This window comes from Canis lupus, chromosome 2, assembly GCF_003254725.2.
Source record: "Canis lupus dingo isolate Sandy chromosome 2, ASM325472v2, whole genome shotgun sequence".
NCBI classification, from domain to species: Eukaryota; Metazoa; Chordata; class Mammalia; order Carnivora; family Canidae; genus Canis; species Canis lupus.
The window spans coordinates 26,975,319-26,987,859 of NC_064244.1; the positions used below are offsets into that span (position 1 = coordinate 26,975,319).

A 12,541-nucleotide genomic window follows, 5' to 3' on the forward strand; every position below is an offset into this window, starting at 1 on the left:
TCTTCTTAGCTTGTTGATGGTGGTTTTCTCACTGTGTCCTGTCACAGGTCTTCTTACAAGGACATGGATCCCATCATGGGAACCCCACCCTCATGACCTCATCTAATCCTAATTACCTCCTGAAGGCTCCACCTCCAGATACCATCACATTGGGGATTAGGGCTTTAACATATTAATTTGGAGGGGGATACAAACATTCAGTCCATGACACAGGTGGTGACCAAGGACCAGAGGCCGCTCCTTTATGCCTTCCCTCTATTCCATGATGACTTAAAGAAATTTAGAACCAATCCAATGGATAAGCAAGAGGGCAAAGAACCTTAAACTAAGAAAACAAAAATTTAATTAAAAAACCCCATATTAATGGCTTATCATGAATTGGCAAGAGTAATGTTTGTTGTTCTCCATGAGAGAATGGGAACTCAGTATGGGAAAACCTTGAGATATAGGGAAGAAAGGATCACATATTTTTGTTCAGCGAGTCCGCACCTGTGAGATCCAAACCTGCTGCACATGTTACATAGACAAGAGGCTTTCTCGCTTGCCAGCAGGCAACAAGCCCATGAGCAGCACCGAAAGAACCTGATGACAGTTCTGTTGTTAGGTCTGATTCATGGAGTACAACATATCTCTCAGCATCAACCACAAAACCAACACTGTTTTGTTTTAGTCAGAAGCCTTCCAAAGACACACCTGTGGCTTTTAGTGAAAGTTCTCTGGACATCTCCCAACATCTGTCTGGAAAGGATCTGGCAAGTCTTCAAGGAGAAAACACACCCTGTAGATCAACTGCAGGTTTCGCTGGCTTCTCTGTCTTCATGCCTTGGAGTCATAGACAGTAGCAGGGTGGGGTGGTCATGCGGGGTGCAGAGGCAGGTTGAACTGAATGTCCATCTCCATGATAGCATCAGTGGATCCTCTGTGCTATTCCAAGTCTTCTGTGGTCCCAGGTTAAGCCCCAGAAAACTAGGACACCACTTGTTGCTCTAGGCATCCTTCCAAAAGAAAATAAAAGTGATTTTTTTAACCTTGCACTGCGATTGTTCGCTGTTTAATGAGCATTTCTATAGGGACAAAGCCTTGTTTGGCTAACACATATTTCTCCATAACTGTTTCCTGGGGCAGCCCGGGTGGCTCAGCGGTTTAGGGCCGCCTTCAGCCCAGGGCATGATCCTGGAGACCCTGGATCGAGTCCCGCATCGGGCTCCCTGCATGGAGCCTGCTTCTCCCTCTGCCTGTGTCTCTGCCTCTCTCTCTGTCTCTCTCATGAATAAATAAATAAAATATTAAAAAGAACTGTTTCCTGGCTTTGAATTATACGTTAATGCAGATGTAGAAGATAAAGACAGCCATTCACAGCTAATACCAAACAGTGAAGAACTGGCAAAAGGAAATAAGCCAAAGTTAGTGCTAATTGTGCCTTCTGATGACCTCAGGAATATTAAAAATATATTACTACATAAAGACCTTAAAATTTTTCAAGGGAGGGAGGTGCTTCTTATGTGTGTGTTTGAAGACAGATTCTAGCAGTTTCTGAAAGAAGATTTTTTGAGGGGAGATGCTTAAAGGAGCAAGGGTATCTGGAAACTAGAGGTAGGAGTGGGGAACTGTTGGATTAAAACTCATTTCTCTCACCACGGAGAATTCAAGTATATCAGGAATGTAATAGTCTAAGAGAAGATCGAACATCCCAGAGTATTATATCAAAGATCTAAAATTCACTTGTTTTCCCCCAGTTCTTATAATTCTCACAAAGATAGATAATGAAGACAAATAATTGTGGGCTAAAATTTTTTTGAAAATTGAGGGTCCAATATTATGTTTTTCTTTAAATATATTTACTTCAAGAGAGGTCAATACTGTCTAAGGTCTTGCATCCAGTCACTGGCCACACAGACTGGTGTTACAGAAATTCTCAATGAACTGCACACTATGGAAAGCATATGATTCTGAGTCTTCCTTACTTATTCAATAAATATTTCTCAAGCTTAGGTGACTTGCTGGATGCTGACAAAGCATATAAAGATGAATGCAACATGGAGTCTGCCCTTCATTGAGTCTTGGTTTAGTGAGAAATACATGTAAACACAAAGATGAGGGCTCCGTCAGAGGTATAAATACCATTTACCCCTTTGACCAGGACCACGGAGGAAGTGATGTTTGTAGGATTGGGTAGGGAGTCAAGGGGAGGCATTCCAGAAAAGAGAAGAATCCATGAAGAGTGAGGGCCAAGAAAGAACAAGAGGCTGTTTAGGAAACTGTTAAAATAAAATATGATGCATTGCACTTTGCGAATAGTTGATAAATTCAGCAAATCATTATCAGAAGAAATTAGAAGACTGCATTCTCTGTTTCCATTTTCAAAAATCTACTCCCTGGATAAAACTCGGTGGTTGGTAAAAAATAGGTAAAAAGTGGATGTAATTAGACTCCCAAGATATCCTGGGCTCCTGAGAAATATGGAGTCAAAGTTGAAAGGAACCCATTTCCTCCCTAGGCCTTTTGATTAAGAAAAAGGAAAAAAAAAAAAAAAGCCAAGGTTGTAAGAAAATGTAGCAATTATGCAAAGTTGTCAGGAGTCCAAGGGAAACACAAGGCCATATAAGTAAGATAAAAAGGTGAGACCAGGGAGTGAGACATGGCTGGCCCAGATTAGGACAGTGACCTTGTAGACATTCAAAACAGAGCAGGGGGCAAAGGAGGGACCAAAGGAGGAGCCCAGAGGACTTGGGGAGGACTTGACTCTCAGAGCAGCTGGATGGAGGAATAGGGGGCTTCAGGGTACAAATTCAAGGGAGAGGAAAAGAAAATAAATGGACAACAACCCACTGTTTCCTCTTCAGTCTCTGCCTTGGCTGGCCTAGCCAGGCCTTCAGCTGGCATCGGTTGGCAGGCTGCAGCAGGAGAGAGGATGAGGCCCTAACTCTAATGAGTCTGATGCTAAAATTTTGGAACCCTTGGCCCACCCTTTAATTATGCGGGGAGTCATTTCCTAGCAAGAGCTGGCACAGAGGGCCTCTCTGACCCTGGCGGGGCAGCTCTTCATCCTTCTCTCTGAAGCCCTGGATGCTGAACCCCACACTAGATTCTGTCGATGAACAACTGGGGGCCTTGCCAGAGATTTCTCTCTAATGGAGTGAGGTCCTGGGCAAGCCTTGTGAGGTGTCTCGATGGAAAACTCAGGAGTGGGCTAGATGTCCTTTAGGGTCTTTTGAGCTTTGATCTCTGAGGTTCTATGAGTTCAGTAGTCTCAAACTAGAACACCAGCTCCTCTGGAGCAGACTGAGAAACATAAAAAAAAAAAAGAACGAGAAACATGACATCAAAAGACAAATGTGTACGAGGACACCTCAGCCCCCTTTTCAGGGAACAGTTGATTTTTTCATCCTTATTTATAAGGCTGATATAAATCATGGCCTATGCTTGTGAAGAGCTTTGGAAAACTTTTACTGACTCTTATTTTTGTTACACCTACCTATTTTTTTTGTATCACTATTCAGTCCTATAGATGCTTGGAAGTCACAGAGAAATCCAGGCTATTACAGTTTGCAAAATCTGGGAATTTTGAAAACTCTCCCAAGTCATGCAGCTAGATAGGGGCCAGGTTGAGACTACAGCCCAGCCCTCCTCGTAGCCAGCACAGCCAGCTTAGGTTCCCACCCCCAGCTCCCAGCTCCTGATTCCCTTCATCAAATGTTCATTAAGTGCTAACCATATATTTACACAGCGCTAGACCTTGTGGGAGATGCTTTTCCTCAAGGACTTTCTGATCCAATTGGTAAAGCTGTCCTAAAAATGAATATAATAAGCACCAGCCCCAATGGCCTACAGTAGAATAGGAGAGTCCTACAAGATGATGCAAGGAAAACTCATCTTCCTTGACACTGGATCTCTGCAGAAACCAGTGGGGATGGATTTGGGAAAAAGAGCAGCTACAAGGCCCTAAAGAGTGTTGAGATGGGGAGGGGAGTGGTAGGATGCGGGAGACAAAGTTCTGTTGGAGGATGGAAATAATAGTCACTGCTGTCCCATTTCAAAACCTAGCTTTGTTCCAATTTAACTTTTAGTTCTCAAGTAGGTATTTTTCTTTCGGAGGGTGGTGGTGGTGGTGGGGAAATAGGCAAGTTTTGATTCCAGGAGGCTGGGGACTGTCCTCCTTAGTTAACCTAACCAACCTCTTGGTTAGATTATGTCAAGGAACTACAGATAAAAATCCTTTGGCCCGCTTCAGAGTTCTCCTTTACTGGTGGTTTTTGTGGTAAAACCTCGCTGGACCCGCTACTGTTGCTTCTTGTTGGTTTTGTGCATTTCAGCGTGTGAGTGGTTAGGGGCGGAAACGATTAAGTGCTAATGACAACAATTTTCTTCCTTTTATTTTATTATTTTTTTGAGCCTGTGCAGCCTTCTATTTATTTGCTTTTCTCTCTTTGAACTCTCTTTTTTAAAATTAAAAAAATTTTAAATTGGAGTTCAATTTGCCACCATATATCATAACACCCAGTGCTCATCCCACCAAGTGCCCCCCTCAGTGCCCGTCACCCAGTCACCCCAAACCCCGCCCACCTCCCTTTCCACTACCCCTTGTTTGTTTTCCAGAGTTAGGTGTCTCTCATGTTTTGTCACCCTAACTGATATTTTCACTAATTTTCTCTCCTTTCCCTTTATTCCCTTTCACTAATTTGTATATTCCCCAAATGAATGAAACCATAAAATGTTTATCCTTCTTGACTTATTTCACTCAGCATAATACCCTCCAGTTCCATCCACATTGAAGCAAATGGTGGGTATTTGTCGTTTCTAATGGCTGAGGAATATTCTCAATCTCGTCTTCCTTTTATTTTAAATGGCATCATGTTTCCCCCCTTCTCTCAATGTCTTGGTTGAACAAACAGCATGTCCATAAGGGTAAATAAAATATTTTAAGAAGACATATCACCATACACTAACCACCCACTCTCTTCATTTTTTACATTTTTCCTAGTTCTTATGTCCATGTGTATGCATTTTTACCTAGTTACAAGCATACTGTTGATATGGGTGTATAATCTGGTATATTCCTCTCTAGATTACACGATAAACATTTTTCCCGTTTCCACAGACCTCATGATTATTATTTAGTGGCTGCATAATATTCCACAGGACGGATGTTCCATTCTTTGAGCGAGCCATTTCTCTGCCCTTGGCCATCGAGGTTGTGGCCAGTCTCTCCCTATCATTCAGCTCATGGACTTAGATGCAGTTTTTATAGAGACAGAGAAAGTGTCTTTGAAGTGATTGTCTTTTGAAAGTGAAACAAAGGCGCAGCTCTAGCTACATCGTGTGTCTAGCAGATAAAAAGATGGTGCCCAGGGTGTAAGAGCTGGAGGTGTGTGGAAGCTGGAGCTCCCAGGGTGTGGAAGGCTGGAGGATAATAATTCTTCTTACTGCAGAACAGAAGGATCACCACCAATAGTTTGTAACTAACATACGCAGTGATATTCATTTTCATGATTAATAGCCCAAACCTTAGAAATACCACTACACGGTGCCAGGGCTAGCCCCTCGTTTTCTGCCCGAACTGCATAAAAGGGGACACATTGCTAGCACTTTCTGCATTGGACTAGTAATCAGCGTCGCTTAATTTGGCTTCTAAGCATCAATGCAGGATGCCAAGAGGCGTGTGCTGCTCTCTGGGCAGAGGTAAGAAGGTCTCATGTTAGCGTTATGCTAGCAGGTGGGGAGCGGTGGTGGTGGTACAGATTGCAGGTGAGGGATGCGGAGGTAGACACAGCGGGTGGGGTGGGATATACAGGTGAGGGTGGATACAAGGTGAGGGATGCGGAGGTAGACACAGCGGGTGGGGTGGGATATACAGGTGAGGGTGGATACAAGGTGAGGGATGCTGGGGTAGACACAGCGGGCGGGGTGGGATATACAGGTAAGGGTGGGATACAAGGTGAGGGATGCTGCGGTAGACACGGCGGGTGGGGTGGGATATACAGGTGAGGGTGGGATACAAGGTGAGGGATGCTGCGGTAGACACGGCGGGTGGGGTGGGATATACAGGTAAGGGTGGGATACAAGGTGAGGGATGCTGCGGTAGACACGGCGGGTGGGGTGGGATATACAGGTAAGGGTGGGATACAAGGTGAGGGATGCTGCGGTAGACACGGCGGGCGGGGTGGGATATACAGGTAAGGGTGGATACAAGGTGAGGGATGCTGGGGTAGACACGGCGGGTGGGGTGGGATATACAGGTGAGGGTGGATACAAGGTGAGGGATGCTGGGGTAGACACTGCGGGTGGGGTGGGATATACAGGTGAGGGTGGATACAAGGTGAGGGATGCTGCGGTAGACACGGCGGGTGGGGTGGGATATACAGGTGAGGGTGGGATACCAGGTGAGGGATGCGGAGGTAGACACGGCGGGTGGGGTGGGATATACAGGTGAGGGTGGATACAAGGTGAGGGATGCTGCGGTAGACACGGCAGGGGTGGGTATACAGGCGAGGGAGTACAGAGCAGGTGAGGGATGCGGCTGTAGACACCACCGGCGGGGGCCGGGGGTACAGAGCAGGTGACGGAGGGCGAGCAGGGTCCTGGGGGTCAGGATCGCTACTCGCGCATCCTCCTGCCACGGGAATTGGAGCTGCTGGGGGAAGAAGCATTGTACACCTCGCAGGAGAGAGAGATTTGGGGGTCGGGTGGCGGGTGCCCCCAGCCCTGAAGGTGGCAGCAGAAGGCGACGGAGGGGATGGGGTCTGGAGGGCGGAGCTGAAGGGCGGGCCGCCCCCGGGGGCTGTGGGGACCCGACTGGGACCCGGGTCGGCGCGGGGGGCGGGGCCGGGGCTGTAGGGGGCGGGGCCTGCGGGCCCGGGGGCGGGGCCTGCGGGGGCCGGGGGCGGGGCCGGCCGGCAGGGGGCGGGGCCGGGGGCTGGCGGGGCCGGGCCCGGGGGCCAGGGGGCGGGGCCGGCGGGGGCCTGGGGCGGGGCCGGGCCCGGGGGGCGGGGCCGAGCGCGGCCTCGGAGCGCGGAGCCGGGAGCCGGGAGCCGGGAGCTGTCCCCTGCGCGCGTCCCGCCGGGCCCCGGTGCCGCCGCGCGCTCCGGCCCCGCCATGCTCCTGCTGCTGGGGCTGTGCTTGGGGCTGCCGCTGTGCGCGGGGTCAACGCGAGAGGCGCGGCCCCGGGATGACACTTCGGAGCGAGTAAGTAGAGGCGGGAGGACCCCGAGACGGCCCGGGGCGCGGGCTGCCATCCCTCCGGCCGCCTTCCTCGGGCGGGCGCGTGGCTGTAGGACAGACGGCCTTGGAGGGCTCCCGGACGTCAGGAAGGCAGGGATCACCCCCCTCCTGTCGCATCGTCCCCCCTTGTCCTCTCCGTCCCCCCAGCGGCTGCTCACGAGCCTCCCCATCTGTCGGTCCCTCTGGGCGAGAGTCTGGATGTCACTTGCCTGCAGAAATGTGTCTGGGACTGGAAAGCCCTGCAGAACCAAATCCTGGCTCCTGTTGGTGGTGTTCCTTCTTGGGAGAGAGCCCCAAGTTAATGCCAACGTTTCTTCTTTAAGATGCATGTAGGGGGTGGCGTGTTGCGACTTGTGCCCAGGTGATCAGAGGAAAAAGCACGATCTAGAAGTTGCAAATTCTCCTCCACTTTCTCCATCTGAAAGCCAGGGGAACCCGACTTTCCCATCAGGTTCTCATCAGTGGGGCAGCAGCTCGGAGGTGGCCTGATGGCCGGGCTCCACCACCAACCAAGAGCTCACTTACCGTAGTTCATGTTCTGTGCATCTGCTGCAGATTTCGAGTTTTGAAAGGTTTAACCTCTCAGGTAGGATAAACCCTGCAGGTATGAAGTCTCAATGCCAAGTCTGAGGAACGGAAAAGCTTTTTGAAAAACATAAGCCGAACTGATGCAAATATCAAGGTGAAGACCTTATAGGGAGAAATGGCCGTGTCCCAATGAAACTAGGCAGTGCTTATCTGCATCCCCTGGTGCTGCTTACACACGTTATCATTAAAATTATTTTAAAATCGTTTAGCTTAAAGCGTGTTTCCCGTGATGGGAACAAGAGATAAGTAGTCATACTTCTCCTCCCCTTTTCCAGCACCTCGGTTCGAAGAGAAATCTGGAAGATGGTTACTCTCTTGTTGACTCTGCACATGGATGTGTTTTCTGTACCTTGAAAGAAATGGCCATTCTCTTGGAGGGTCGTCAGGAGGACTAAGAGTGCATGTTCCAGGGGCCTGAGAGGCGGGGGTCGGGGGAGGGCAGGCTTTGGATCCAGAAAGAAAGACTTGCCTTGACTTTGCCCTTTGCAGTGGGCGCTCGAGAAACAGTAGACGTGTTAGTAAGTGGTTGAGGGCACGCGCTTGGTGTCAGGCAGCTGGGTCTGTCAATTGCCAGCTCTGTGATACTGGGAAAGTTCTCCAGGGCCTCAATTTCCAATTCTGTAAAGTGGGGGAAATAATAGGGTATTAAGGATTGAGTAGTTAATACGCCTAAAGTGCTCGGTTCAGGGTCAGCACTTCCAGTTACCTCTTGCTGTCCGGCCTGGGCTGCTGTACAGCCAGAGGGAAGGAATTTGGGATAAAGAACTTGAAAGTTTTTTTTTTTTTTTGGGGGGGGGGGAGTGGAGAGAGGAAAGTGTGGGAGGAAATGAAACAAGGATTCTGTTTATGAGCTAGGAGGAGGGATTAAAGCTCCAACATCTGCCAGTGCAAGTAGGCTTAACATTCTAAACTTTTCCTGCATAGAGTAACATAGGTTTGGCCCATTTTAGCAATTTCATGCTGCCTTCAAAACACAGCACTATTTATTCATCTAGAAAGTGACTGAGACAAAAATTTGTAAGACATGAAGTTCTATGAAAATCAGCAAATATTACCTTTTTATCTCTATTAAAAAAAGAAACCTTCAAAACAACCACGTATGTGTGTGTGTGTGTGTGTGTGAGAGAGAGAGAGAGAGAGAGAGAGAGAGACAGAGAGAGAGAGAGAGATGTAGGATTCTCCAGAACCAGACTTCTCTGGTCCATATCCTGGCTCTGCCCTCCCTGGAGAGTTACTTATTGCCTATGAGTCTCTGTTTACTCATCTCTAGAATGGGGATGGTGAAATCACTTAATTAAAAGGATTTTGAAGATGGAAACGTAGAGCAGTACCTGGCTACGTGTAGCACATAGCTGGTGCTTATTCTCTATAATTATGGTCTTCAAAATGATGTGTAAACTCAATTTATAAATGTAAATGAATATGTCAGTTTTATGTAGATTCTAACATACGTGAAACCTGCCTGTTAGCTTGCACTGCAGTTGTTATTTGCTGCCTACCTTCAGTTGGCAATATTCCTAATAACACCTGAAATTCAAATTCCTTTCTCCCCTCTGGTCCTCCGCTCCATTTGTGAACAGTATCGCCCAGAGTGAGGGATTGCTCTCAGCAATGGTCTCCAAACTTCGGTATGAAGAGGACCCTCAGAGGGCTCATTAAATACAGAGCTTCCTGAGCGCCCACTCCCATCAGTTTAGATCTACAAGGATTGGGGTAGGGCCTAGGTGATTCTGATATAGATGATCCACCGACCACATGTAGAATAATATCACTTTAAAAGAATCTTTCAGGAAATTAATATTCCAAAGGAAGACTCGTATAAAAGCAGCCTGTTACAGATTTACCTGTTTCTTAAATTTCAAATTGATATAGTTTTCCTTAAATCAGGATAGGGCTGTATTCCTGTTACCACAAAAGCAGTTTTTTTAATTTACAAAATAACGCTAGCCACTAATTATTATTGAGTGTTCCTAATGTCCCAGAGAATTTGCTAGTGGCTCCATGTAAAAATAAGAAGAAACAATAAAGGAGATGGTGAAGAGCACTCCAACCGGAGCCAGGCTGCCTGGGTTCAGTTGTGCATCCCAGCACCAACCGGCTGTGTGTACTTGACTTAACCTCTCTGGGTCTCTCAGTTTCTCAGTTTCATCATCTGCAAGATAGAATCATTACTCTCATTGGCAGGAGTGGATAAGGGTTTTTAGAGGCAAGTAAAGTTTACATAATTGGTAGAGCCTCTTGAAGGAACAGAGTATCAAATTATGGCCACAAAAATTAGGTGCCGAAGTAAACATTTATTTAGGATGATAAATGAATCACAACAAATGCTGTGGGTTTTCAGGCTGACAACCACCCCAGACATCACCTGTGGTTGAGGGACTGTGCCAGTGAGGGATCTTGAAGCTTATGTGTTATTAGCTTCTAAATAATAATAATAACAATAAAATAATAAACCCACTTCTGCTCTTACAGTGGCTTTGAGGATTCAGTGGGTTAATTCACACAGAGTACATGCATTCAGTGAGCATTAAAGTGGTATTAGTTATTTTTGTTGTTTATGGACAGCCTGGCTAAATCTCTGCCCACCACTATAAGGAAAGCCTCGGTGTGCTGCTCACTTTCCAGGAGAACCACGGAAGTCCACCCAGGGGAAGTGATAGGCCCAAGTGATACATGCGGAGCCTGGATTAGAACCTGAGTCAGGCTTTCAAGGACTCCTCCAGAGACCAAGCCACTTTCCTATTTATAACATGATAGAATTTGTTTCAATGTGATTTTAACTTTTTTTGTTTTTATTTGTGGCTCCTGGCATATGGACAGTGTTCAGGATATGCTTGTGGTACCATGTCGATGGTGGGGAGACATTTCTGATCCCCTGAATTGAGAATTTCTGGAGTTTTAGTTTTTTAAAATCTGTCCCTCAGAACCAAATCCCTGCATTTGGAAACGCAAATCAAGCATCAAGACAGCATTCTTTAGTTTTTGTTCTTAAGTCTTTAAAAAGTGAGGTCAGTAAAAGATTTTGGGAGCTTGGGACCACTCAGTACTGTCTCCTTTATGCACATGCGTGTGATTGTTAAAAAGGAGTCATCGAACTGAAGGGGAAGGAGGATACTGTGGGAGAGAGTCCAGAGATGTACTCACTCCCAAACCAGCCATCTCTTGTTTCATTGAGTGGAAGGGGGAGGGCGGAGAGGGGCGTATTGAGAACCAGGTGCATGAGTTTATGTGACTTAATTTTCCTAACCAGCAGTCTTCCCTAAACCTTGGATGCTGCACTGAAAGCAGCCTTGCCTCCCGTGCTGTTGGGGGTCCCGTCAGAGACCCCGGCTAACTCTCTGTAGCCAAGGAGCAGCTGGCTGGCTCTATTTAGGAAGTTGGGGCCATGGGATGGAGACCTAAGCTTTTTTTCAGCTTGTTTCCAGAATTTAGTGACTTGCCTAAGGCCAGTGTAATTTTTTTTTTTTTTTAAGACCTACCTGGAAATTGTTTGGTAGTGAAGTATCTTCTTCAGGGCTGAGGTTATGGGTGCCCTGAATTACCAATGGTTATTAGCTGAACATCCTGGAGCAACATTACTCCGGAGGAATGAAACTTTTGTGTGAGGCATGTCGAGTTACCGAGGTGACAGATGGCGACTCCACTGCCTTTCCAACTGGTGGCCCTTGGTTATGTGTCAGGTGCTCTAACAGATCTGTGAGGCACTGACTCCTGAGTTCGTGAATCTTGGTTTCAGGATCACAAAACCCTCAGGAGATGGGGATAGGGGCCAACTGGTAGGTAGGTTCTCAGTACAGAGCCCTGCAGGAACTCACCACTTCTGTCCCTTGCTGGGGGTATGGCTGAGGTTAGCCCAAAGGCAGCATCCCCTGGACCTGTTAGGGGACCCAGACATCTCTGTTCAGGCAACCTGGGTCGTCAAAGCATCCATGCCCAGAGAGAGCGTCTGTGTTCTGTGTATTCTGAGCATCTTTCACCCTGGTTAGAATTAGGTCTCACTATTTTCCTCTCTTTCATGCTCTTTCCCATTTATGGACTTTTTTGGAAGGCTCTAAGGGTATTTCTCTTCTCTTCTAGTCGTGATCCAACACTGATAAATCTTGGGGGAAAGTACAGTCTCTATTACTCAAATTATGAATATATAAGCAGTGCCTGCTATCTATGTATAGCTGGACTAACTAATCATGTAGATGGGGGATTCCAGACTCCAAAGCCCTGACAGTGTTATGGCTGCATTCTTTGTGAAAAGGAAATCATCACTCACCCTCTACCTCCTGGTGGTGAGCGCTGCTTGGTTCCTACGCATTGGGGAGGTGGTGGTAGATCTCTGAAACTATTTCTCAGTGTAGTTGCTGTATGGAACCTGATGCTCCATCAGTTTCTCCTGCCCTTTCATTCCACTCCAGAAAATGCCCACACGGCTGGTTGAACCATTCTTCCAAACATAAAACATCTCATGGTCACTCTGGGGCAATACTGAACTCTACTTTTTTCCATTTCCTTTGTAACTTACAAAAACTACCCTATTAAGTTTTCATGTTTCTTTCTTTCGGGTTGTGTCATATGGTCCTTGATGGCAAGGATCATGGCTTAATGTTTCTCATGGCTTGTGTTTCTCAATAAATATTGTAGCCTGGACATCTTTCATTCTGATGCTGGAGAAATAAGCTCAGCTCAGTAGGGGTAAAGAATCTTACTTGAGCCATCTCTTATGTCTATGATTTAAAGCCCCCAA

The 12,541-nt window shown here is 47.0% G+C and overlaps 1 protein-coding gene across 1 annotated transcript in view; it reads left to right on the top strand.

Moving 5' to 3' along the window:
* Positions 1 to 6,991: 6,991 nt before the first annotated feature.
* The window catches only part of ITIH5 (inter-alpha-trypsin inhibitor heavy chain 5), a 74,968-nt gene continuing 69,418 nt past the window's right edge, over positions 6,992 to 12,541 (top strand). Inside the window, 1 exon segment of the mRNA XM_025445099.3 lies at positions 6,992 to 7,182. Coding sequence (XP_025300884.3) covers positions 7,093 to 7,182 — 90 coding nt within the window. The 5' untranslated portion in view covers positions 6,992 to 7,092.